The sequence below is a fragment of the Paralichthys olivaceus genome, chromosome 3 (assembly GCF_024713975.1).
Source record: "Paralichthys olivaceus isolate ysfri-2021 chromosome 3, ASM2471397v2, whole genome shotgun sequence".
Classification (NCBI taxonomy): Eukaryota; Metazoa; Chordata; class Actinopteri; order Pleuronectiformes; family Paralichthyidae; genus Paralichthys; species Paralichthys olivaceus.
In genome coordinates this window covers 6166344-6192900 of record NC_091095.1, presented here as the reverse complement: position 1 = coordinate 6192900, position 26557 = coordinate 6166344, and the positions used below count along the sequence as shown (strand labels likewise).

At 41.7% G+C, this 26557-nt stretch overlaps 1 protein-coding gene across 1 annotated transcript in view; it reads right to left on the bottom strand.

Annotated features, from left to right (window-relative positions):
* Positions 1-1532: 1532 nt before the first annotated feature.
* The window catches only part of raver2 (ribonucleoprotein, PTB-binding 2), a 65027-nt gene continuing 40002 nt past the window's right edge, over positions 1533-26557 (bottom strand). The window contains exons 5-17 of the mRNA XM_069521647.1: positions 24270-24461; positions 19086-19206; positions 15618-15700; positions 15423-15521; positions 15021-15132; positions 12704-13029; positions 11780-11888; positions 10919-11100; positions 9991-10104; positions 9443-9544; positions 8054-8272; positions 6617-6863; positions 1533-1672 (exon numbers count right to left, since the gene is read on the bottom strand). Of these exons, the coding sequence (XP_069377748.1) occupies positions 6723-6863; positions 8054-8272; positions 9443-9544; positions 9991-10104; positions 10919-11100; positions 11780-11888; positions 12704-13029; positions 15021-15132; positions 15423-15521; positions 15618-15700; positions 19086-19206; positions 24270-24461 (1800 nt within the window). The 3' untranslated portion in view covers positions 1533-1672; positions 6617-6722. The remainder of the gene's footprint in view (positions 1673-6616; positions 6864-8053; positions 8273-9442; positions 9545-9990; positions 10105-10918; positions 11101-11779; positions 11889-12703; positions 13030-15020; positions 15133-15422; positions 15522-15617; positions 15701-19085; positions 19207-24269; positions 24462-26557) is intronic.

Below are 26557 nucleotides of genomic sequence, written 5' to 3'. Positions count from 1 at the left end.
GTGTTTGTGCTGCGTCAGTGTTTGTGTACAATCATCATGAGGACGTCTCGGTGGCACAGAGAGGCACAGGAACCGAAATAAAACCTTTCCTCCATCAGTCGAACCACTCAAACATTCCTCAGTGGAACAAAAAGGTAAAATACAAGACTTAAAAAAACATAATTTCTTCCTCAGCTGTAGAATGTGTGTATTTTACACAATCACACTCAAACTGGAGGAGGCAGTGTTCAATATAATATTGCAACATCGGTTAAAACTCCAAAATGACGTATTCATCATTTTAAATGCAAATCAATAAGTGAACTTGGGGCTTTCAAAACAATTAACAGCACAAAATTGGATTGTGGGTAACTGACGCAGCTCTTCGTTAAACTGGAGTGAAAATGCACAAAGATGGAAAAGAAGAATTTGCGACAGTTTCAGGCACAAAATGATCTGGGAAACCAAACTAAGGTTGTCGTCGGTGGCGAGTTTTTCATTACGAAAAATAAAAGTGTGATGCAACAAACAAAAAACAAAAAGTGTCGAGACTTGGATAACATGACATCAGCTGTGTCCCAAATCAGGCTGTGTATAAAGATGGACGACCAAAAAAGTGACGCTAAAGTGTCTTGATCACCCCCTGGTGGCTGGGTGCAGTATCTGTCATAAACCCCGCCTCCTCCATAATAGTGAACGTCTAAAACTTTCGATGTTTGTTCAAGTAAGTTTGGTGTTTTATTTGTAATTTGATGCTATAAAAAACAGTTGATGGTTGAAACGATTGGTTGAGTGTGTGTATCAGTGCGACCTGATAGTTGGAGGAAGTGGAGATGCGTTGTCCATCTTTATTTACAGTCTGTGCTCGTAATCTGAGGCCACCGTCTTTGTAAGATGCAGCCTGTTAAAGTATTTAGCGGGGGAAGAGGTATTCAGTTGGCTGCAATCTGCAACCTCACCACTAGATGCCACTAAATCACAACATAACAGCGGTAGCTAGATGTCAACACCATAATTACGTGAGGAGACAGAAGAACTGTGGCAGGTAAACAACCTTCCAGCCGAGTAAAAACCAAGCACACGAAGCGTCAAACCAAATGCTGATTAAATTTTGTTTATACTATCGACAGATCTTTGCAAGGATTATTAAATAATATCCGATCATGGCAACCTCTCTTTAACAAACTTTTTCCACAGTCCTGTACATGAACATCTTAACGGCCACGTCCTGTCTGGAGAACATCAACATGGTGGTCAGTGGCGGGTCTGAGCAGGAAAATCTATTTTTTTTCAAACTAGAGGACGTCAGTGAATTGATCGAAATCAATCAGATGAGGAAGAACGCGACAGGAGGCTGAAAAACCTTCAAATATGAAATGAGATTTATATCTTCCGGGAAAAAAAGTGTCATCAGCCTCATCCTATAAATGTGATCGAGATTCATTCACAGTTTTCTTCCGCACAAAATCCACATCTGCACAGCTGTTTGAATCTAAACGTCAACGATCAGACGAGTCCTCACTGGGGAGGGATGCATGGTGCTCGTCAGCTGGCCGGCGGTAAACACTGCATACTTTGATTGTTTTTTTCCTGTGGATATCGAAGACGCTTTACTCCACAGGAGAGACGACGATAAGCGAAGAATTGTGAGCGTCATAATGTTTCCGTGTGGATTCGGATCACAGCAGGAGATCTGTGTGAGAGAAACGGTCTGTGAGAGGCCATCTGATGCCAATAACCAGAGCAGAGATGTTTCCAGTGGGTGACCGTCAGAGTGTGTGTGTGTGTGTGTGTGTGTGTGTGACAGCTCTACAGGTACCTGCAACAGGAGTGTGGCAGACAAACACAAGACTCTTCACTGACAATAAATAAAGAAATAAATGAAATTATCCTGCAGCTGAGAGCAGCTCGACTTGTTTTTCCTATTCTTTCCGCCTGTCTCTCCTCAACCCCATTACCTGCCAGGAGCGACACTCTCACACAAAGACACACACACACACACACACACACACACACACACACACAGCAGGTGAAGAAAGAACCAGTTCATCTCTCATTATCTGCAATTCAGTGACAACGTTCAGAAACAGCGAGAGACGTGAACTCGGACAACTTGAAAGTGCAAAACATTTGGCACAGTCTGAACACTCACAGAAAGAATGTAAATATGTGCTTAACAAACCATCTCTGGCTCCAGCAGGACACGCACAGTATCTGACACTCACATCTCTACAAACAAATGTAACTTAAACCTGCATCATGATAAAATCAATTGTGTTCTTATCAAATATTTCATATTTCTTTCCTCACAGAAGTTCAGCTTGCAGGACAGTACGACTCTTTCTATCCCTTAGAAGCAAAATAGCAAAGAACATGACAGAAATAATGTAAAAAAAAAAAAACAACTGGTGGCCAGAACATTCAGACAGAAGAAGGCAGAAAGGCTGAGAGACAGACGGTGCGAACATAGGACAGCGTTTTCTAAACTCGTCCACACACACTCACTCACAGATGGACGCACAATTTCCATCGAGCCTTTTAAAGAGGTGGAGGAGAGAGAGAGCTACTCTTCATCCACTCACACCGAGAAGCAAATCAAACAGTGGCTCGGAGCCACTGGTCCAGATGAGTGTGTCGCCATAAAATGTGTCCCAGTGGTCAGAGTTGATTCAGGCGAGATCAGGCCGATGAGACAGTGACCAAAACAAATCAATAGATACGAAATGCTTGAGGGGGGAAATGCAAAATGACAAACAGCCACAGATGGAGAGAGAGAGAGAGAGAGAGAGAGAGAGAGAGAGAGAGAGAGAGAGAGAGAGAGACGTCTTGAGAAATTAGATTTGACTTCAACAGAGTCTGTGCCCGCAGCTTGACTTATTGGATCTCTGTCTTTTTTGTCCAAAAGAAGTTTGTTCTGCTATTTATGGAAAAACTGAGCAAACAGAGGGTTCATGAGTTAAAGCAGCAGAGAAGCTGAGGAAAGAGCTTCCACAGGTTTTCACTGTGTCTTTAAACTGAATTCTGAGTGATTCATAAAGCAGGTTGTTTAGAAACGTATGCTTATTATCTAAATTAAAATAAAATAAATAAATAAAATCTTCATTTTCAAATGACACATTTTTCTTTCATGCATGTGTAAAGGCAGTTAATTAGCTTATTCATATCATTATCAATGAGCCCTTGATAGAAAGTGTACGATATTTTGAAGAAACAAAACATGATTACCTTACGGGCCACGCTGAAGATAAAAAACTGTGACACTTCGAGAGTAAAGTCATAAAGTTACGAGAACTAAATTGTGATTTTGTCGAGAAAAACGACAAATTTAATGAGGAAAAAAGTCATAGACTGGAAAAACGCTATTTAAAAACAGAAAGGATATTACGACGAATTCTTGTGATTTTACAACTTGATTCTAATAAAATTACAAATGTACTCTTGTAATATTACGACTTCATTCTCATAATATTATTGATTATTCTTGTAATATTACAACTGAAAATCAAAATTGTTCCTCTATTAAGTGGCCCCAATGCGCCTTCATGTTATTTTAACATGTTAAATATACGATTATTCCATTAATTCAATACGCACACACAGATTTTAGGATCAGAGGTGGAAGTTGGAGCTGTTTGAATTTAAATTGAGGCAAATATGAGCCTCCAGCATGTAAACAACAACAGACCAAGTCTGTGACTGAACTGGAATCGCTCTAATCCTCAAACTGTGGAACACAAGAAAAAAAGAGTCGATGAAAGTTGAAAATGTGACAGCGTTTGCGTTATTTTACTAAAACAGAACAGAGGCACAGAGAGGAGGAGGAAAATGGCTTTAATCAGCAGCCGTTCCTCTTCCTGTCTGTGTTTGAGCAAATATTCAGCATTTTTCAAATCCTCTCACTTCAACTGTTTCCCACATTTATGTCTGTATTGTCAATATCCTCCAGTAAATCGTCAGTGGATCCATTAAAACGTGTTACGACTACATGGATATGGAGGAGTGAAGCAGGATGTGAGCAAACGTGAGATACAAACGAAACAGGTTGGAGGAAAGACGGCTAAAGAGGGAGGCCAGGAAAGTGTGTCTGTGTGTGTGTGTGTGTGTGTGTTGTCACACTGAGGGATGGTTATTGCTTTTAGTTTGCGTTTAAGCCTTTTTATAAGTGTTTAACAAGCGTTCCTGCACACCACCACCGATGCTCGGCCCTTGTGAACATCGCGTGCATCCTGTTTACACCTGTTTTCACAGCGTGCCGGCCTGGTTGCCATGGCGATGCTAGCAATACTCTGCTCCGGTATACATAATCAGACAGTGGTTAGTAGAATTCAAAACAAAAGCTTTTGCCGAGCGTGGGTTATGAGCCGTTACTGCTCCACAGGACTGTATAATGCTGCATGGAGAAAATCTTTTACACTACAACATAAAGATTTTACATTCATCTTTCTACAGCGGCAGGAGCGTTAAGTTATTGCCGGTTAGTAATATTAAAATACAGAGCCCTCTCCATGGTAATGAACGTCAAACAAGCCTTCTGGACATGAAGCAGATTTAGATTCACCATCTGTGCACCAGCAGGAATAATGGCAATCACCAAAATAGTTTAAAAAAAAAAAAGAAGAAATAAAAGGAATAAAATATTTTTTTTCCGGATCCATTATAAAAGCCACTAGAAAGAAACCAGCACTCAAAACAATCAGCATTAAGAGTTATTTTTTTGCACTAAAGAAGTAAATGTGCGGAAACTCGAGGAGAAGACGACAAAAGTCTGTGTCCCAATCCCACACTGCATACTAATTCTAATACAGTACACACACTGCAGTAATCTTGAACGTATATTTCTTTTAGCAAATCAAATCCATAAAGTTTTTACAGAAGCTGTGACATTTGGATATCACGATTTCTTCCTCTTCCGCTGCACTGAACGATGTGTGTGAAGAGTTCAGCTAACGAGTAGTTATTTGTTACTATATGATTATATAACAGATATATACCAGAGCCCGACCAGTGTGGGTTTCTTCAGGGCTAATGACGATTCCCATATTAGGGAGTAAAACATTTCTGGAACCGATTCAACAGCTGATGTATCAACGATTCCTAAGATGTCGTTATCAAAGTTGATCAAACCTGAATGACAAATTAATGTTACTGAGGTTTGATATTTCACAGTTTAACCATAAACTTTATTATAAATAACTGTAAATAAAAAGAAAACACAAATATAATGAGATATATAGAAAGATGATGAAAGAAAATAGCCTGAATTTTTTTTTTCTAAAATGTTAAACATAAATTTACATCTTTTCTACATTTTTTATTCCGAAAAACAAGTTTTCATTTTAAAAATGGCTGACGCTTCCTACAGATACAGTATTCTGAGAGTCTGGCCAGGCTCTATAATGTACTTTTACTTTTGCAGTGGGAAAACATACTCAAAACCCTGCTTGAAAGTATTATGCAGTGTGGAGTTAGGACATAACTACAGTCAGAAAACTTTAATATTCTAATTGTGTCAGGAAATGGAAGTAAAGCTCCTGTTTCTGAAAAACTGCCTGGCATTAAGAGGAAGAGGAAGAGGAAGAGGAGATCTGACCTAATATTTGGGTTAAATGTTAAAAACCAAACCAAATATCTACATTTAAAGTCAAAACCAGTTGATTCAATATTACTAAAATTACTTGAATAGTATTGGATTATTATATTACAAATATATAACAGTATAGATTGAAAAACAAAAATCAGACATGTAGTAAATGTAGTACAATACGCTCACAAAAGAGCCGGGAAATGTTCATTATATTATACATGTATACGATTCTGTCTGTTATGCACATGGCTTTTTATATAGTCGGTATCACACACTGTTTATATACAAGCCTGTTATGTTCTGGCCAGTCTTGATAAGAAAGGTCCGTTCAAAGAGGGAAGCTTCTGTAACTCAACACATTTAAGGGCTTTGATCTATTCAGGCCCTTTTATTTTTTCCTGATTTGTTCCCGACTTTGGGATTTAAATGGCTGACGCTTCCTACAGATACAGCATATCAAACACACACACACACACACACACACACACACACACACACACACACACACACACACACACACACAAACACAAACACACACACACACACACTCCAATCCCCCGCTGAAAAAGAGGAGCCTGGACAGTAAAACGAAAAAGAGAAAAAGACAGTGAAGCCGGAATAAACAAGATGTCAGTTCGACTGACAGATCAAAGCGTGAGTGTGCGACACCATTTTGTCCTTAGAAAGTAGGAAACGCACACAGAGGAAGAGATGTGACAGTGAGAGCCGACAGACAGGTCGTCTGGCTGCAAATACAAAAGCAGCTCGTACGTACAGATACGATATACTTCAGTTTACAGTAGATTAGAAAACATGTACAAGGTAATATTAGCTAAGTACAGTCGACACGCTGACTAAGAAACATGAGCTTAAGAGTTAAGGCTTAAACAGGACGAAAGCAACACTGTGTTCGTGTGTGTGTGTGTGTGTGTGTGTGTGTGTGTGTGTGTGTGTGTGTGTGTGTGTGTGTGTGTACATAAATGCCAGTATCACTGAGCACTATGGCTTGCTTTAACTTGAGCCATTTGCAACCCTAATTCAGCTAATACCTACTGTAGGGATGCAAAATGGCAGCCACAGAAAGGCCACTAGAGGGAGCTGTGACATCTGCTTGTGCCTCCCCCCATAAGCTTCAGGCTTTAAGGTGGTTTGGTTCGTACTAGAGCCTCTTCCTCTTAAAGTAATCGGCGTACTGGCCGCCCAGGCCCTGCGAGTGCTGCCCGATGTAGGCGCCCTCTGATGATGTCACTTCCTGCACCGCCAGCTGAGGGTACTCTCTCTTATGGCCCCTGGTCTGGTTCTGGAGAGATGAGAGAGGGAGGCGTGGTTAGAGGTGAAGAAAGAGTTAGTCGTAGCACTTAAGGATAAACTCGATGTACTCGCTGTTTGCAACCGGCAACTTCCTGAACGGAATAATTCACATACATGCTTTGGTAATACCCGTGTTACAGGAGGATTCCAGTAGAGGGCGCACCACAGAACTCAGCAAAAGATGGTAGAGTGCTTCGCTAACTAAGACCAATCTCACTGCCGAATTTGTGTACAGGAAACAAACATGTTAGCGACACTCGAGGAGATCAACGTTTGGGTAGAGGCAGTGACACGTCATACAACTTGTCTTCAACAAGATGAACTAAAAAAACGGGTGAATAGAAATTGGAAAAGTAGTTAGTTAGTTAGAGTTTGACCATGCAGACATCCTGTGTGTGTGTGTGTGTGTTTGTGTCTGAAGGTCTCAGCTCCAGTAAGATGGAGCCACAGAGTCTGTCTGTACAAACAAATGTAAATCTTGCTCGAGACGAGGCTTAGCTCACACGTCTGGGTCGTGTCTGTCTGCTGACGCCATCGCACACACTCTAAATCTTCCTCTCCTCGTCATGCTTTTTACTGCCTCCAACTACGACTGTAACTGAAAGTAGTGCTTTAACTCTGTTTGGAGGAGAAAGCTGCAAACCGCTGCAGGTCCGTCCCTCATCTTGATAACCACACTCTATCTTATTTTATTTTATTTTATCAATAACAATATTATTGATAATCCATGTATGCTGTCACGTTCCAAAATTAAAAAATGTGTGGGTTTATGTTTTTAATTTCTATTTTAATTTATTGTCACTTGGAAAGAATTTTTTGCTTCATCTTGAAACACACTATATAATAAAAAAAATTAAAAAAATAATAAATATATATATTATATATAAATATAATATAATACATTTCGAACAGACAGCAACAATTGTGAAGAAATCCATCTTTATCCTGAAATCTCATTTTAAATGCAAACAATGGACAATGATCCCAACAAGCAGCAGTGCCTTCTCATATTTGAAGTTACAGCGGGGACACAAAAGTACTCGACTGCAATAATAAAAGTTTTTCAATCTTTCATTTCACTCAAGCTGAGCGTTCTCATTCCTCAGACTTCAAAATGTGAGAATCTGAGAACAGCTCAGTGTCAGCTGCTGCATGAGAGTGTGAATTTCCTTCACTCACATAGTAGTAAGTGTTCCAGTCGGTGGCGGCAGTGTGTGCGTGCGTGACGGCGCTGGGAGTAGCTGCCGCCGGGTGTGGCGCCCCGAGGAAGCCGGGCATTAATGGCAGGGTGCTGTAGGCTGGGAGCACGGCGGCAGCTGGCAGGACGGCTGGCGGAGGAGCCGCACCGTTACTGACTGCGTGCAGAGAGACTCCCAGAGGCTTGCACACATCTACCTCCTGTGGGAAACACAGAGTTTAACTGTTTATTTAAAAAAGCATCACAGAAACTAGATAATAAAGACAATAAGAAAAACATCCTTCACAGTCTCAACATGTTTGGCTCAATTTTATCAATAGGTGGTGCGTCTATAAGTATTTCACACATCTCCTTCTTGTTAGCATTTGATTGTTAGTCGGCAGAATTATCCAAAAACCACAGGACCGATTTCCATAACATTTTGTGGAGGGGTGGGGCCAAAGAAAGAACCCCTGAAAAGTCCAGTCTTTTGATTTTTGTTAAATGTCCCATTTGCTAACATGGAGGAGGCACGGTTTGTGACCTATACAACAACCAGTCCCCAGGGGGGCGATCCAGTTTATTATTTTGGGGAGCTGCCATGTTGTTCATCTTTATATATAGTCTATACAGTGAGCTCTGTAGACCAGAATACAACTCTGCTACATGACGATAACCATGAATGTATCTTCAAACAAACACACACACGCACGCACGCACGCACACACAGTCAGAGTCTCCAGCCTCTAGCAGCAGATCAGTCTGGTCGGTCGGGGTGTGTGGAGATGTCCTGTATCAGCTGCTGGGTGCCGAGTGATGTGCTCGCTCTAACTGGGTATCGGTGTCTCAGACAGAGGTCACTCTCTCCAAATAAGCACACACACAAACTGCATGCAAATACCAACACGCTGCTCTGAGAGCCGCAGCCCAGATCACTTACACCTCAAGACGTTTCAAATCCAAGACTCAAGTTTGTTTTTAAAGAGCTCTGTTTTTTCTGGAACCTTTCAGATATCAGGACTCAACTTTTTTTTGATAAATAGTCCAAAAACAATTAATTTTAATAATAAATAAATAAATAGATCCCAGCTTAACGCTCTATCATCTGTTTGAAATGTATAAACAGCTGAGCTCTCTGTAGGAGGGCGAGCGTCGTCATTAAATAAAGTTTCAGCAAGAAAAATAAGTTTAAAATCATCACAGATGTACGGTTTGAGAAAAGACGACTCCCTGCTGTTTTAACTTTTTGAACTTATTCCCCATGAAGCATTGCACTTCCATCTTTTGAGGACCAATGTGAGTTTAGATCCCGAGAGTGAGAACATTTTTTTCTAAAAGTGAGGAGACATTTTAAAAGACTTAAATCGAATGACGTGAGTGTGTTTATCTACCTTGCTGCCGTAGGCCTGGTTGGCAGCTGCAGGTTGGGAGTAGTACTGAGTGACAGCCTGCATGTAGGAACTGTAATCCCCATAGGTGGACACCGGGGGAGGCTGGAACACAAGAAGGTCTGTTCATTCATCCTGCAGAGGTCAGTCTTTTCAGCTTGAATTCACAGTTGTATGCAAACATTAGATCAAACCTGGAAAAATGTGATGTTTAACTGATTTCGAAATGGAAAAGAAAGAACATGCAACTCCTGCAGTAAAAAAATTTTTACAGTATTTTTCCAAGGACTGTTATTATTTAATAAAATGTATGTTCATTTTAGTTATCTAAAGTATTTGGTAAAAGTGGCATAAATAATTTTTGTATCATTGTTGTGTTCACTCACACAGTGATAGTGGTATCTACCGAGTTTATCTTGCCTGTCTGCAGAGGGCAGTAAAAACTTTGTGGATGTTTTACTGAGCCAGGTGGGACTCCTCCTCGTCCTACCATTGTTCAAACTGTGACAAACGGGTCAATGTGTGTGTGTGTGTGTGTGTGTGTGTGTTACCTGTGTGTGCTCCTTGCTGTAGTCTGTGGTCGTGCTGTCCTGGGGAGCAGCAGTGTTGTAGGTGTGAGCTTGTGCTGCTGCTTGGTAATGCTGGTACCACTGCTGCATGGCCTCCTGTGGAACAAACAGATCACATCAGGAGAGAAGCGTCTGGAGCTGCAGACAAATTCATGTTTGCACGGTAATTTTCTTGTCTTTTCTGATTCTTTCGCCTCCTTTTCTTGTTATTTGTCTTTCTCTGTCATCCATTAACTATTGTTGCTGAAGACAGCTTCCTCTCCCGTTTCTCTCCTTGGTCTCATCTTTCCAGACAAATGAAAACAGGCCAGTTTATTTGTTACCTAATCATGACTCATTTTTCTGGATGGGTAGATGGTAGATCGTAATTAACATTTAAAATTGGGGTTTCAGCACACTGTAAAATATCAGATATGTCACTTGCTGCTGGAGGAGGCAGTACAACGATGAGAGGCGAGACAGAGAGAAGGAAAAAAAGTGGTAGGAGGACAGAAAGAGGGACAAAGACAAAGAGTCGAGAGGCTTCATGACTTGTTCAAGAGAGGGAGTGTTGAGAGAGAGAGAGAGAGAGAGAGAGAGAAAGAGAGAGAAAGAGAGAGGAAGGAAGCAGGGACAGATGAAGACACAGCATACTCTGCCAAATATTCAACTCATTCTGTCTTTCCAAATATCCCGGCCCCTTCTCATCTCCTCCACCTCCCAGCCTCCTCCAGTTACAGCTCACTGTCTCCGCTGCACTCATCCATCCACTCATTACGCTTCCATTCATCGATCATCTCTCGCTCTCTCACATTCTGGGCCCAGCAACACTTGGTGCAACGTGGAACAAGCAGATCCGAATCCATCCATCTAACCACCAAGTTTCTTCACTTATGTCTCTGTGAACTGTGTCTGTGTTGTGCTGCGGTACCTGTGTGTAGGCCTGGTTGTACTGGCTGTAGTCGGTGGAGGTGTCGGTGCTGTATGGAGCAGTTGTTGTAGCTGCAGCGCTGTGGGAGAAGGAGCTGGAGGCCTGGGAGGCCACGGGAGCAACAGAGGTGCTGTACACCCCAGAGCCAGGCTGTCCTCCCTGGGTTTTACTCCCCATTGACCCTGAGGAGCCATGGAGCAGACACACAGCGTCAAATATTATTAAATACAGATTGAACTTCTTCTATCTTGTTCCCTCATGAAGAAAAGCACCTGTAGTTAAATCAGACTAACAACAGTTAGGGTTAGGGTCCTGCACTCCTGCAATAGTAATGACGTTTTGGCAAGTTTTTAAAAAAATTGAAAAGATCATTTGTATTCCGAGTTTAATTTTGTGTCTAAGCTGACAGTCCTAACATGAAGACACATGCAGAGGCACCTTCCAATCTTAAAGGGAGAGCTTTTGACAACAGAAGGACATATTTTTGTTTGGAGAAGTCATAGAAGTTTTATTACCCTCTTGTTTGTTGGTTGGTTGTTTTGTTTGTGAACAAGATTACACAAAAGCTACAGGAAGGATTACCACGAAACTTGGTGGAAGAATGTGACATGGGTGAGGAGAGAACGTATTAAATTGTAGTTTTTTTGACATTTTCAAAGGGTATAATTCATGGATCTTGATGATCGTGATCTCCCTATTAAGTGCCATTCCAGTTGTCTGTGCATCAATGCCCAACACTGAGAAAATTATATACATTTGCCAAATGGACAGACAAACTAAGTGAACATAAGATAAAACTTCATCAGTCCCACGATGGGAAAATGTGCCAGAAGAACAACCTGCAGGAGTTTGTGTATTTACCTTGCAGGACCACCCCTGGCATGACACTGGCTAGGTTCAGGTAAGGATTAGAGGGCAGACGGACCTCTTTAGGAGGATCGCCCAACAGAGAACTCTGACCACAGCTCACCTGAAGAGACAGAAAGATTTACATCGTGTTACGAACAGTCCTACTGGAAGGAATTGAAAGCCAAAGTCTTAAGCTTCTTGTATCCACTCAAACCTTTCACTTTAACTTTGATTTGAACAACATCTGGTGCAAAAAAAACTGTGCCGGTGCTGTCAGCTACGTCGACACCTACGTACCGACTTCTACATAAGGTTTTAAAGTTGTAAAGATTTTGATGAAGTGCTGAAGAGGCTGTGGAAACCTGGAAGGGCCGTTCTCTGTTAATTAAACTTTCCCTCCATTAGAGAGACTTCAGAGAAGACAGCGCCGGGACCGGAATCAGTTCCCAGAAGAACTTCAGAGCCGTGATTATCTCTGTACACTGACCTATTATGGGTGATGATGTTAGCAGAGCTTTATTTTATTTAAGGCCTAGTTGAAGAGTTGTAGATGAGCATGAAAGCAGACAGGTATTCAGAGTGTGGCTGCTTCTGTGAAGATGCTAACTGCCCTGGAACATGTACGTGACCTTTTACCACAATACCATAATAACATCAATACAAGTAACAAAGTTCTTTACAACCAACAATACGAAACAAGCCAAGTCAAAATAATAATAATCAGGATACAGATAATAAAAGCCAATGACCCAATGTTTCAAACACTACTAATGGAAAACCATTTGTCCGACCAACAGTCAAAATAGTTTATGATAAATTTTTTGGCGTGGCGACAGATCATGACACGTGGTGACACATGACACATAATTAAATAGGCCCACCCAGGTGGAGGTAGAGTCACGTGAATTTGTGTATTTTTGTGTTTGCAGTGCTCACCATGCTCGCCAGGGGGCAACCGTCTGCACTGTTGTGATGGCCTGTTGATGTGTAAACTCCTCCAGGGGGTTTAGGTGGCGGGGGGCCGAGGCCCGAGTTAGTTACACCCAGGGAATAGCTCTGTCCCTGCAGCTGGGAGCTCACCATCGTCCCAGGAGGAGCAGGCTGTCTTTCGCAGGAGGACGAGGACTGGGTGGTGGAGAGGGAATGGGCTCCGATTTGTTCTACTGCTGCAGCTCGACCCTGGAGGTACGGCATCATACCCGCAGCTGATACCACCACTGTGGCATTGTGGGTTGTCGGTGGCACTGACTCCTGATTCAACTCTGAAGAAAAGGTAAAGAAGACAAGGAAAGGAAAGGAAAGGAAAGGAAAGGAAAGGAAAGGAAAGGAAAGGAAAGGAAAGGAAAGGAAAAGGAAGGAAATGAGAGAAGAGAGGAAATGAAAGGACAGGGCAGGAAATGAAAGAAGAGGAAATTAGAGGAAAGGAAACACAGAGACCGGGCAAAGGAAAATATCAAGGAAAGGGAAGAACAGGTAAGGAATGAATGGAAAGGAAAGGAAATGAAAGGAAAGACAAAGACCAAGCAAAGGATATAGCAAGAAAAGAAAAGGAAATAGAAGGAAAGGACACAAAAGGAGAGTAAGGGAAAGGAAAGGAAAATAAAAGAAGAGAGTAAAGAGCAAGAAACGAAATTGAAGACACAGACCAAGCAAAGGGAAATATAAAGGAAAGGAAATGAAATAAGAAAAGTAATTAAAATGAAAGGAAGAGAGGAAAGAACAAGAGAGGACAAGAATAGACCAAGGAAAGGAAAGGAAAGGAAAGGAAAGGAAAGGAAAAGGAAAGGAAAGGAAAGGAAAAGGAGGACAGCAGAGAAGTAAAAGAGAAGCCAGAAACAAATGGATATAAAGTTAAAGAGATCAAAAGATAGGACGGACATAAAATACAGCAGAGAGAAACAAAGCAAAGGAAATCAGACAAAGGGAAATGAAAGAGAAGAGAGAAGCCAGATAATAACATGAAATGTCTTTTACAGATAAGCATCAGTGTCTCTGTCTCCTCTGGACAGAGACGAATCACTCAGACGGCTGGAGACCGATCTCAGCCCGACCAATGGGTCCATACATCATCACTCGTGTTTATTTACAGCCCCACAGTTTGCTCCACACTCCCAATATCCAACTCACTCCAGGGTTTAATAAACACACATGCATACACACAAGCACACAAAAAAACATACACCATTTAAAGATGCGCACACGCACACACACAATCGCACTCATTATAAATCCAATATTGTGAAAAATGGCCCCGACAGCACAATAAAACAATCAGCTCTAACAAGCCTTAAGCAACAATCCCAGCTGACACAAGCACTGATAAAAGCACCACGTTACACACTGCAGACCTGCACACACACACATACACACACAAACATGCAAACTTCTTGTGTTTGTGCAAACACTGTGTCTGTGATACTCGATTTCCATTTAAAACAACACAGCTCCTCTCGGCTGGAGATTTGAATTGTAAAAGCGGTTTCCTGGGGATGTGTCGTACACATGTACTGAGTCTGAGACGTTCAGGAAGACACCTGACATCTACATATTACATTCAAATACTGTCACTATACGTCATTTAATGACGGCAAAAATACTTAAATGGACTGCATGTATATGGATTTATATATAAACAGCTTTTCATATGTTATTGAGCATTCAAAGAACTTTACACTACACATTCAACCATTTGCAAAAATATTCACATTATTAATTATGAAAATCGAAGCAGAGCTGACAACATTGTTTTCAGATGTACTGAACATCTCTATAAATGGTAAGGCAGAAATGTGATATATAAATCTGTGGCTCAGGGGAAACAAAGGTTTGTCCACTAAGCAGAAGGTCGGTAGTTTGATCCCCAGCTCCTCCAGACAGCGTGTCAAAGTGTCCTTGGGCAAAATGCTGAACCTAAACTTGCCCCTGACGCCTGAATGAGTGAATGGGTGAATGTGGCTTATACTGGATAAAGCACTTTGAGTGGTTGACAACACAGTTGTACCATATAAACAATAATATACCAATAATTATACTATATAAATAATACAAATGATCAACTTTATTATTTTATACATCCAAAAAAAGGCAGAAAGGCCAAAAATAAAAAGTGATACAAAATATAACGATGCAGGCAAGGCCAAGATCTGGTGAAAGGTTCAGCAAAGAGAAATGTTCCAAGTTTTCCTAAATACAGATTCGATTAAATGTGATAAATGCAGCACGAGGCAGATCTCTGATGCTCGGCCCTGCTTACCTGTAGGCGAGTCTCCCAGGAGGCCTTTCCCCAGTGGCACGAGGCCTGGAGGCCGCAGAGACAAAGCTTTCTGCATCAGCAGCCTGGACGGGTCCCCGAGCAGACTGGAGACCTGAGGGGGAGGAAGAAGAGTAGGATGAAGAGCATTAAGGACAGAGAGAAGGAAAATAAGAAAGAAAATATGAAAGAACAAAGGGAAAGTGGGAAAAAGTAGGAGGAGGAAATGTTTTGTTGATTCTTGATCCTCATAATAGAATCGCTTTTCTCTCATTAAATACAACTCCATTTCATAATATTACATTTATTGCCAGAATATCAAGTCATTATTAACGAAATCTCAGGCTTTTCTTTTCAACATTGGCCACAAAGCGATGAGATTCATCACACACACACGTGTCTTACGCTACTGATGCGTTTGTCTTTGATGTGAAGAAGCTGTTGCTGTGCGAGCTGCATGTGCAGGAGGTTCTGAAGGACGAGTCCATTACCGAGCATGGCGTTCTGCAAAGTGAAGGAGAAAAACAATATGTCAGTGTAACAAACTCACTAACACACACACAGGATATATTCTCCCAGGGACGCTGATATGGTTGTGACCTGGTGTGCTTTTCCCAGGGTGAGCAGAGCTGTGGTGAGAGGAGGTCTGAGGAACGGCAGGCTGCTGTGACGGCCGTACTTCCCTAAAGACAGAAACAAACAATATCAACTCTAGCTGTGGTTTTCTTTTTTTCACTAATGCATTAATCAATCATCATCTCAACAGGCAAAACACAGGTGGAACTATTATCACACGGATCCATAATTCATCTACAGAACGTCTCAAACAATCACATCACAAAGGTTAAGCACTGGTGTTATGCTGGTACACAACAACAACTGCAATGTTCTCAATGTATAAAACTTTTATTTTGACCCTGAAAAGAAGCTCAATGAAGAGAGAATAAAATCAATAGATAACAAAAGCAGAGAAACTCTCATTTCAAACTTCTCCAAAGAGTCTCAGACAGAAACTGTTTCTAGATTCTGCACCTCACCGGCGAGTGAGGCAATATTTGTTCAAAACTGTATAATTCAACAATGCAAGACAGAGCGTGTACAGTCAGTGTGCAGTGGTCATGAAGACAAATCCCCCCGACTGTAAAAGAACAATGACTTCACATCTATAAAAACGGCAGCCATATACTGCCATCATCCGTTTCACTTTCTGTTTGTTATAGATTTGTTTCCAAGCGACATCCGTCAGAGGCGATGCGCGACTCGAAACATGAGTTAATGAGGAGATCAACATAAAAAAGTTGTTTTTCTGACAAATCACAGAAGCGACGGGTGAGAAATGTTCCTCGTCCCTGTGAGAACAGCTGCCTGTGGCTCCGAGAGCAGAAGTCAGACTCATGGATCTGATCAGAGTCGGATTTTATGAAGGTGGTCTGGTTTTGCTGCCGGATTAAATGAGAGTTGAGGCTGTTTAATGGATATTACTTGTAATTGTTATAGTTGATATGCCTGTGCTTTAATTAGTATTATTTTCTTTTTAATTAACAATTGTCTGTTATGTGTGTATCCATCCATCCATCCATCCATTATTCTATCTATCTATCTATCTATCTATCTATCTATCTATCTATCCATCCATCCATCCATCCATCCATCCATCTATCTATCTATCTATCTATCTATCTATCTATCTATCTATCTATCTATCCATCCATCTATCTATCTATCTATCCATCTGTCTATCCATCTATCTACTGTATCTATCCATCCATCCATCCATCCATCTATCTATCTATCTATCTATCTATCCATCCATCTATCTATGTCTTGTAGAGCAGGATATTCATATATGCTAATTTGCAGCAGACACAGATCAGTTTTTAAATGCCAGTTAAATTAATAGTGTGAGGCGGCTCCTGTGCTTTTAACCTGTGTTGTAAGTCTGTACTTTTGGAAATGCAGTTTTCTTTCTACTGTTTTTATTCATTATTACAGAACCACTGGTCTAACTCTTGTTTATGGTATTTCATCTATTTCTGATTTGTATCAACGATCATGAATTTATTGTCCAATACACATTATCTACAGTTTTACTGCTGAAAGACTCAAAGGACCAAGGATCTGTTTTTAGGCTGTGATAAAGAAAAACAGGCGTCCAGTGAAATAGTTGCAGACGGTACATCTTTTCTGCCCCCGAGAGCTCAACTCACTGAAACTTCAGATAGCAAATGCTAAACATCGTCGGTTTGACAACTCATGTGCTGCAAATAATCACAACACAACCAAAAACAGAAACCCGGGCTCGACGTCGTCTGTGTTTGATTTGAAGTCGATGTCTCATCAAATTAATTGGATTGTTGGAGGATTGTTTTCTTTGTTTTCTTCCATTTTATCTATTTGCATGTGTTTTCTTAGTTTGCAGTGCTCAGGGTCAGAGAGAGTCATGTGATGAATCAACAGTTTTCTGCTGTCTACACTAATCAAGTCTACCTACAGAAAATAATTAACACAATGAAATGTTGTGCTATTTCAAAGCATTTTCTGTTATTTATTTAACTTTTCTCAAAACATTGAGGTGTTGAAAATTACCTTTCTTTTTTCCATTAGTGGACACAATAATAAATCCTTTCACTCACTGAATCACCATGGCAACAACAAAAGTATCAACCGACAATCTCCAGTCTTGCTTGTTGATTCTTAGCGACAGCTTGAAAAAAAAAGATGTTTCACACAAAAAACGACAAAAAACAGAAGCCACGGCGCAAATGCAAAACACCACGACACGAAAGCAAAAGCCATGTGACTGAAACACAAATTGAAGCGGGAAACGGTTCACTTCACCGCTCTGCTCGTATCATTGTCAACGTTTTGCACTCATGTGAGACATCCGATAAACCTCATTACGGATATATATATATATATATATATATATATAGATTAAGGGATCTCCGTCTGTCCGTCCATCAGCGACTTTAAACTTAAGTGCAGCGTCCAAGTTTTGGATGAAAATCTAAAATGCAGACAAAATATCCAAATAAACTACGTAACCACCGTCTTTCTATTGTGTGAGTGTGTGAGTGTGTGTGTTCCTGCCCTGAATCACGAGGCCTCCTCATAATAGATGTAATGTTAATAGTAGCTTCCTCCAGAATAGGTAGAGAAAGTTTAACATTTAATCAAGGCCCTAATTTTAGACTTTAATTGTGCGTGCTGTTCTTTAAGAGAGCTCCCCCACACCCCCCGTTCTCTTTCTCTTCCTGTTCTCATTTGTTCTGCCAACGTCACACGATTTCATTTTAATACCTGATTAGCCATTCATCAAATAATGAAGCCGTCGACGAGGTGATCACAGAATCTTGAGGTCGACCGAACAGATGGACTCTGATCAGGAGCCTGATATGCCTCGAATTCTAGATGATTTAAAAAGTGCAGCACAATGCAAATCTGAGCTCAAGTGGACTGAAGTGTGAGTGTAGCACTACATTTTAAAAAAATGACGATATCGGCAGTTTTTTTCCAATTTAATTTGTTTTTAATTAAACTTTGAATAAAAAATATTACATTAAAATCAAAATCAAAATTTTAAATTAAATTAATGAATCAATATCATGTACTTTCACTTTTATATTCTGCTCTTTTACTCTTTGATGAACCTCACTATAAACAGTGCTCGTCATTAAAGCTTTATTTTCCTGCTAATAGCCTGTAAAAATGACTTCAGCTGAATGCCAGATGGACGACATGCCAGCTCCCCAGAAGTTCCAAATTCCAAATCCCCCCTGATCGCCCCATAAAACTCTCAAAGATGGTTTCTTTCCTTTTAGGTCCTTCTCATTACACTGATGTTTGTTCAACTGCTGAAGTTTTTGAGGGAGGAAGTGGAGATGCATTGTCCATCTTTATAAACAGTCTATATGGGCGACTTTTACATCTGGCTTCCAAGGGAAAGCTGTAAGTTATATCCCTGATGTTACTGTCTATAGGCGAGACGACATATTCAAGACCTGTGTTAATGAAAATGAAGACTTTGCCGATTGTATTGACCACACTCAATGCGACAGCTTTTCATACCTCCTCTTTTCCCAGTGTGGTACGGCCTCATGAGGATCTGCAGGGCAGCAGGGTTCGTCATACTGGTCAGCAACTGGGCCAGGTTCGGTTCTGGCAGAAGACCTTTCCTATTGCTCAGAATCTGGAGAGGAGACAATACACAAGTTAGAGGAAGAGAAGTGGGACTATGTGTGTTTGTGCATGTGTCTGCCGTACAGTATGTGTTTTGATCTTGTCATTAGGGGCCCCTGTGGTAATCGTTACACTGGTTTACATCATCAGGATGTGTCTGCAATGTCAGCAGAGGGGAGCTGATCCGAGAGACAACAGGGAAAAAAGCAGACGAGGAAGAGAAAGGGACAGAGCGAGAAACTGAAGGTGGAAAATAAATATGAAAAACAGGGCAGGAGAAGAGATGGGAGGAAAAATAGTTGGGTAGAAACTTGACAAAGAGAAGCAGCCACCTTTCTGACATGCACCAATATAAACATTAAGTTTTGGTCGAGCCCCAGGTGGGGGGGACCAAGTTCATCACGAGGATTTATGTTATTGTGAAAGCCTACGACACCACCTCTGACCACTTCTCTTCTGCTCAAATATCTGTCACTACCGAGAACGAACTAGTAAGTGCTGCAAAACGAAACAGAGAAACACAGAAATAGCTGGTGGTAAATTCGTTCTCAGTGGCTTTGCTGCTTGTAAAAAGCCCCACAAAGTATAAGCGTTCGATAGCCACAAGCTCGAGGCTCTGCATCGCTGGGAAAAAACATCGACAGCTGCAGGAGAAAGTGCTGCGACGATGAAGAAAACAACTCAACCACTAAAACTGGAGGAACGAGGAGGACATACCCTCTGGATGTGGGGGGGTCCAGATTTGACTTGGTGACAGGTAACGGGTGTGAAGCTCTGCAGGTGCAGGTTTGCAAAATTTGACCCATGAAGGACTCTGAGCTACAACTCCATTCGATCCCTGCTCTGGACTACCTCACCAGCGCCCCCTTCGCCCCCTGGAATGAGACTGGACGTTTTCTGGCTCTTTGGCTTCCACTGATAATGTTTCTACAGTATCTCATGAAATGTCACTGTCACATAAATCCTCCTAACAGCTGTTTTATAATTATTATTAACATTAAAATCTAATGGACAGATAGTAAAGAGACACATAATGAGGTTTATGAGGGGCGTAGAGATATATAATATTGGTCCTTGTCCGAAACACGACTGTTGGGGTTAGATGGTATGTGTCTCTTGGCAAGGATGTAGGATGTATAGCTGTGGACTGATGTTTTTAGTTTGTCAGTCTTAAGTCGTTTTAGCACCAGACTTAATTTCTCCTGCCTGTTTGGAGTTTATATCACATTAACTGTCTCACGATGTTGTTGTAGCTGCGTGCTCCATTTAATTCTGCTTGTAGTACACATAGGACACCTCCAGAGGCACAGCTTGTGTTTACCCTTTTCATCAGTAAAGCTTCCATTTCATTTTGGCGTGAGCTGAACTTCCTGAAACCGAACAGATCTCTGCTGACTCGTGTTTGATCTGAAGACGCACAGTGCAGCACATTCCCCGAGTACGAATTCAACCGCTCATTAAGCTGCGGCAAATTTAATTCGACAGACTCAAATTAAATCCTATTGAATTAGTCTGCGTCAAATGGAACGGAGGAGCCTTTCGCTCCGTCAGACCCTCTGCTCGGCACCAGGCAGTGTGGCAGACTGTCCCAGAGACACAGCTATTTAAAACAACATCAGCAGGATGGTGATATTTCCTCCTCGTCTGCCCCTGAGCTACAGCCTGACTTCAGCTCACGTCAACCTGGTTTCCTCCATGTCACATCAGAAAGAGAAACCATTACTGATGGGGATGGAGAGGGTTTGACTCCCGCCTGTCAGCAGGAGAGGCAGAGAGGAGCCGGGTGAACACACATGCAGTACAGTGTGTGTGTTTGTGTGTTGGTGCTGAACAAGGCCAGTCATAGCTGACAGCGTCTTTCTGAGAGAGAGAGGAGGAGAGCTCTTCCATTTCTTTTCTTTTGGCTGGAGAGAAAAAGTCACCATGCATCAGTCTGTTTGGCTACTGGCACAAAACACATCCACACACCCACACACCCACACACTGACACACAAACGCACACACAATCGCACACACACATGCCAGGGAGGTAAGGAAGCTGCGAAGAAGGGAAGGCGAGAAGTATCGCATAAGGAGAGGGATGGAGGGAGAAGAAAGGAGGGAGGGGGAGGCCATCTGGTCCTCAGCTCTCACATTTACCAACTGAAGAAACGAGAGAACTGCCTCCGAGAGCTGGAGCAGGTCTCCATCTCTTTCTGAAGGTCTGGTGCTATTTTATCTCACAGTCTCTAAAAAAAATCTAAAAGGAGCCTCAGGGTAGTAAAGTGACCTCACTGTCCTCTCAGCCTCGAAAGCTTTCTGTCTCTCCGCCTCTTCTCTTTTTCTCGTTCCCCTTTGGCAATAAACCCCTTTTTCTTTCACTGAGACCACGTCCTCCTTCCGCCTTATCTTCCACAAGCTAATTTATTCAGCACAAACCACTTCATTGTATTCTCTCAGCATCTTTTGTGACAGTTACAGTGCTGCCAATCAGTTTGTGGTTTTCAAACATTTCAAGGTTACAACCTCCCAAAACACACCTGACGAGAATTTTGCACCACAACAGCTGAGAATAAAATCTGAGAATACCACTCACCATTACGTTTCACTAAAAATGAAATGGGGCGCAAACCTCCGCGAAGAACCAACAGTCACCTTAACCCTCTGAAGTCTGCAATCGAGCTGGCATGATCGAATCACGTGATGCACGTGTGTTATTGGGTCAAATATGTTTATTATTTAATTATCCGGTCACATAGACACTGTTGTGCTGAACACTTATATATATCAAGGTAAAATTACAACCATTAAGACATGACCAAAATCGCCCGGGACTCCTACGGGTTCAATTCAATCAATTAAATCTTGATCTCTGCGTTCTTTCTGTTTAAACAAAGATTTAAAAACAAAGGCAATAAGTGAAAGAAATATCCTGGATCTGCCCCCTAACAAATTGAATTTGCTCCAAAATGGCCAATACCTCACCCTTCCACAAGGTTTCAATAAAGTCAACAATGCAAACAACAATGGAAACACAACCTCCTTGTTGTGAGTAAATCAGCATCCTCACAGGATACTATGAAATTAATAATATATCATTTTTTGTAAATTGGATTTACAGTATTTGCATCAGCCTCCTTCCAAGTTACAACCTCTGCCTTTTAATTGCAGCCCTCCATAAGCCCAATGAGTGTAATCTGAAATATTCATAAACAGATGTGAGTTAAACAGTGAGCTGTAACGATTTTCCATGGCCTGCGGGGGGAAACTCATAACGATCCATAAACCTGCAACTCATGAGAAAACATAATTGCGGGTTTCCACGTGACGGTAGAAACACGTGTGTGTTTTTGTCCTCATTGGCCGTTCAACAAAAGAAAATGCGAAACCCCAGAATAATTACTGACATGGTGAAGGAGTGGCATTATTAACTTTGGGTTATTAGAGTTAATTGAACTCGATGGAAGGTCACATCACTAAACTACTGCACAGGCCTGCACACGAGAGGACACTGATAATAAGAAGCTGCTCAGAATAACAAAGCAGGTCAATATTACAACAAAACAAACATAGGAAAAGACAATGAACATCATATACACATGATGTGCATGAATATAATATATAAAACCAAGTAATGGCAACTTTCTGACTACATGACGTCACTTATCACATCACAGGATTGGGAGTACATTTCTGATCCATATGGGCTTTAGACCGTCTCCACTGTTTGCAAAGGCGTCTCAGGTGGAGGAGAGGGTCATGCACTAACTAAAAGGTTGGCGATTTAATTCTCTGCTCCTCCAGTCTCTGCTTTCTGGAGTGTCCTTGGGCAAAATACCAAACCCCAAATTGCTCCTGACAGCTGCACAGACAGTGCGTGAATGGTGTGTGATGGGAAAAGCGCTGTGCAATGCTAATTAAAGGTCTTTAAAAACACATTTACCATATGAAGACTTAATCAGACACCCAATGATATAATGTATAATGCATATTGTCTCACTGAATGTGAGACCAAACTATTTTTAGATGCAATTTCCAGATAAGTTTAAAATAAAACCTTAATATTCACTTACGGCACCATGTGACCTGTCTGTGTCACTCCGTCACATAAACTGACTCTGACTGCAAAAGTATTGGGACTGTTCCTTCCCTTCAACCGACTGAAACGCTCACTCGTGTTTACATTCCGTATGTGTAAGTCTGCCGGTGTGTATGTGAATGTCTGTACGTATCAGAGTCATGCTGTGTCGCGGGCTGCGAGTTCGGTTTATTTCAGGCAGCAGGAGACTGTGGAGGAGCCCAATCAGTCTACAGAACTATAATTATCATGTCAGTGCCTCTCTGCTTCCACAGCAGTGTGTAGGAGGGATACCACAGCCGCACAGACTATTTCAGCCCAGGGGAGCTCATGCATGTGCACCATGTCAAACGTCTGCACAGCCCAACACTGGACACGCAATAACCAGTTGGTGCTGGATTCACAATTAGATGTTGCTGTGAGAATGTCGCTTTGTTTGTGTCTTCTCGAGTAAGGAGAAGTTTGGGTGATGTGGGTATAAGCTCCCAGATTTGATCAAATGTATGAGTGGATCAAGTGGAGCTGGATCCACCAACTTGAGAGTTCTACAGATGGTACAAAAGGCAGAATCTTTTTTTATTGGGCATTAGCCTTCGTGGAGGTGTGCGTTTCTAACGTGCTCCTTGACCTCCTCTAAGGAGGTTATGTCTTTGTGTGTTTGTCTGTTATTTAGCAGGATTATGCAAAAGCCACTAGATTGATTACGACTCAATTTATTGGAAGGATGCGTCAGGGGAGAACCCATAAAACTTTGGTGTGGATCTGGATCACATTTTTCACTTTGGTTGATTTGTCAGAGGATAATTCATGTTTATGAGTGTGTGCAGTTTGGAGTAGAACCAAATAAACCCAACAGAAGGTTATGGCCCTGGTGGTGTTAACATAAACAATCACAAACTCTTAATTGGCTCGAGAATGAACAGAGATTCCATACGACCATCGGAAAGAACCTGGATATATTGGAGGGTATACGGGTAAATATGATTGGCCGTGCCGCTCGTGTGGATCATACTCACCATACCCTGGGCGGCGATGAGTGCAGCCAGGGTGCTTCTCCCTGAGGTGCCAGGGGAACAGAGCGACAGACGGACCTCCTGTCCTCCCACCAGCGTCCGGTCCATCTCTGTCAGCACAGCCTCTGCCTGCTCTGCGCTCTCGTACTCCACCACGCCGAACCCCCGCACAGGGCTGCCCTCATCCTGAGCAAGCTGTTAAATATAAAAAAAAAAAAGAGTGTTACAACCTTTTAAAAAAACGTACATCTTTTTACATTTAAATCTTTCCAATGTGCATATTGACCGTTTAAATTTCCATATTTTGAAACTCGTTACCTCGGTCAAAAAAAAAAAAAACTCACTGCACTGCTTTCATCATTTTAATTTTTTTGACATGAGGTGGGAGTACAGGCGAGAAAGTTACGTTTTCAAAGTTCCAAAAATCAGCACATAGTTAAGTTACTGCTTTTGATCAGCAACATTCTGTTTGGGGAGAAAGAAACTTCACTTGTTTTATTAAATCAATAATGATATTTATGATTCTGCAACAGTCTACAACTGTGTTGCTTTGTTGTCTCAAGAGACATTTTTCTCTTTTCTTAAATATGGAATAATGTTCAATCGCTGTGCGTGCAGGCTTCCTTCACTGGGTAAATGAGATGTTGAAGTGGTTAGATGCTTTGTTGTAAGTTTGATGATGAAAAGTCAAAATCAAAAAGGAGGAAAGAAATCACTGACAAACACAATGAACTGAAATCTGACTTTCATCCTGTTTTTCAAATCCTTCTCTCTGACTCTCACTCTCTCAGTCTGTCCAGTTTCCCTTGTTGTTACTTAATAATTCACTTTTGTGCTCTGCCTCCTCTCTGCAGAAGGTCCTGTGTTTGAATCTGGAGTCCAGCTGGTGAGTTTCTGTGCGGCGTATTCAGGTTTTCCTCACATCTGTGTGGGTTTTGGTTTCCTTCCATCCTCTCCAATCCGAGCACATGTTGCCTCAACCTGTCCAGGTCGCACGTCATCCCTCACCCGGTGGGCTGGATATAGGATAAACAGCACCCTGCAGTGCCAAGCTGACGATCTGGCACAGAGGATGGATGGATGATCTGAAGTGCCTCGCTGGTTTTGTTCATTCAGGTGAACATGGGCCAAATGAAACCTTTAACTATCGCGGGTGGATACATCTGTGCTCAAGGTGCTATCTGTTGTTAGCAGCAGAGAGGAACAATGCCCAAACACAAAAGATAAAAAGAACACTTGGAGCTGCAGGAACAAAAGAGAAAAGGATATATCTGCCCCACGTGGATGGCCTCTGACGGATTTTCTTTTCCGAGCCCTTTTTTCCGATTAACTGAAACTAAAACCCTCCATTTTGTGCCGGAATTAAAAAAAACACACACACACCAGATGCATTGATGCCAACAGCTGTTTTAATGGAGTGAATGTGATTAAGATTGGATTCTTCCTTTAATGTGCAATGAGGAAACGTAGCTACTCACTGATAATTCTAATTATAAGATGCATGCTGCTTAATAGATGTCTTCCTTTCATCATCAGAGAGAGTAAAAACCCTGGAAACACTTTCATTTGTTCTCTTTTCATAAACCAGCAGTGCAATCAAAGCGGGTTCCTACAAACAGCCTGTTTTCTATTTCTGCACCAAGTTTATTGCACCGTCTTGGAACAGTATTTATCCAGAGAGCTGATTGGTGTGTCTGGATTCAACGGCAAAAAAACTGTTTCGCTCAGAGCAGACTTTCCATACACGAACGTTAGTAAGGTGCAGAATCAGAAGTATTGGACATTTTTTGAACTGCCAAATATAGGTATCTGCATCGACCCTGAAAAAATCCATATCGGTCAGGCCCTACAAGAACCTACATGCACAGATGTGAGTGTAGTTGTGTGTGTGTGTGTTTGATTGTGTGTATAACTGACATAAATATACTGTGGTGGAGGTAAAAGAGCTTATCTCAGCACCTTCTGTCAAGAAGGACAGATACAAAAACTATGATGTAAGAAATACATCTTCTTGCTCTTCCTGCATTACTGGAGGGAGCAACTTCTCTCTCTCACACTCACACTCACACACACACACACACACACACACACACACACACACACACACACACACACACACACACATCTGGCCTTTTTCCAACTTAGTAAGTTGACGGAACAATGTCATCACATTTTCTTCAGGTCAATTAATGGATCTCTCAAGGTCGGAGTGCTGCTGACCTTTAACATTACTTTAGATTTACTGCTCTGTCAAGAAGGTTCATACTCGAGTGTGTGAGGACCAGCTAAAT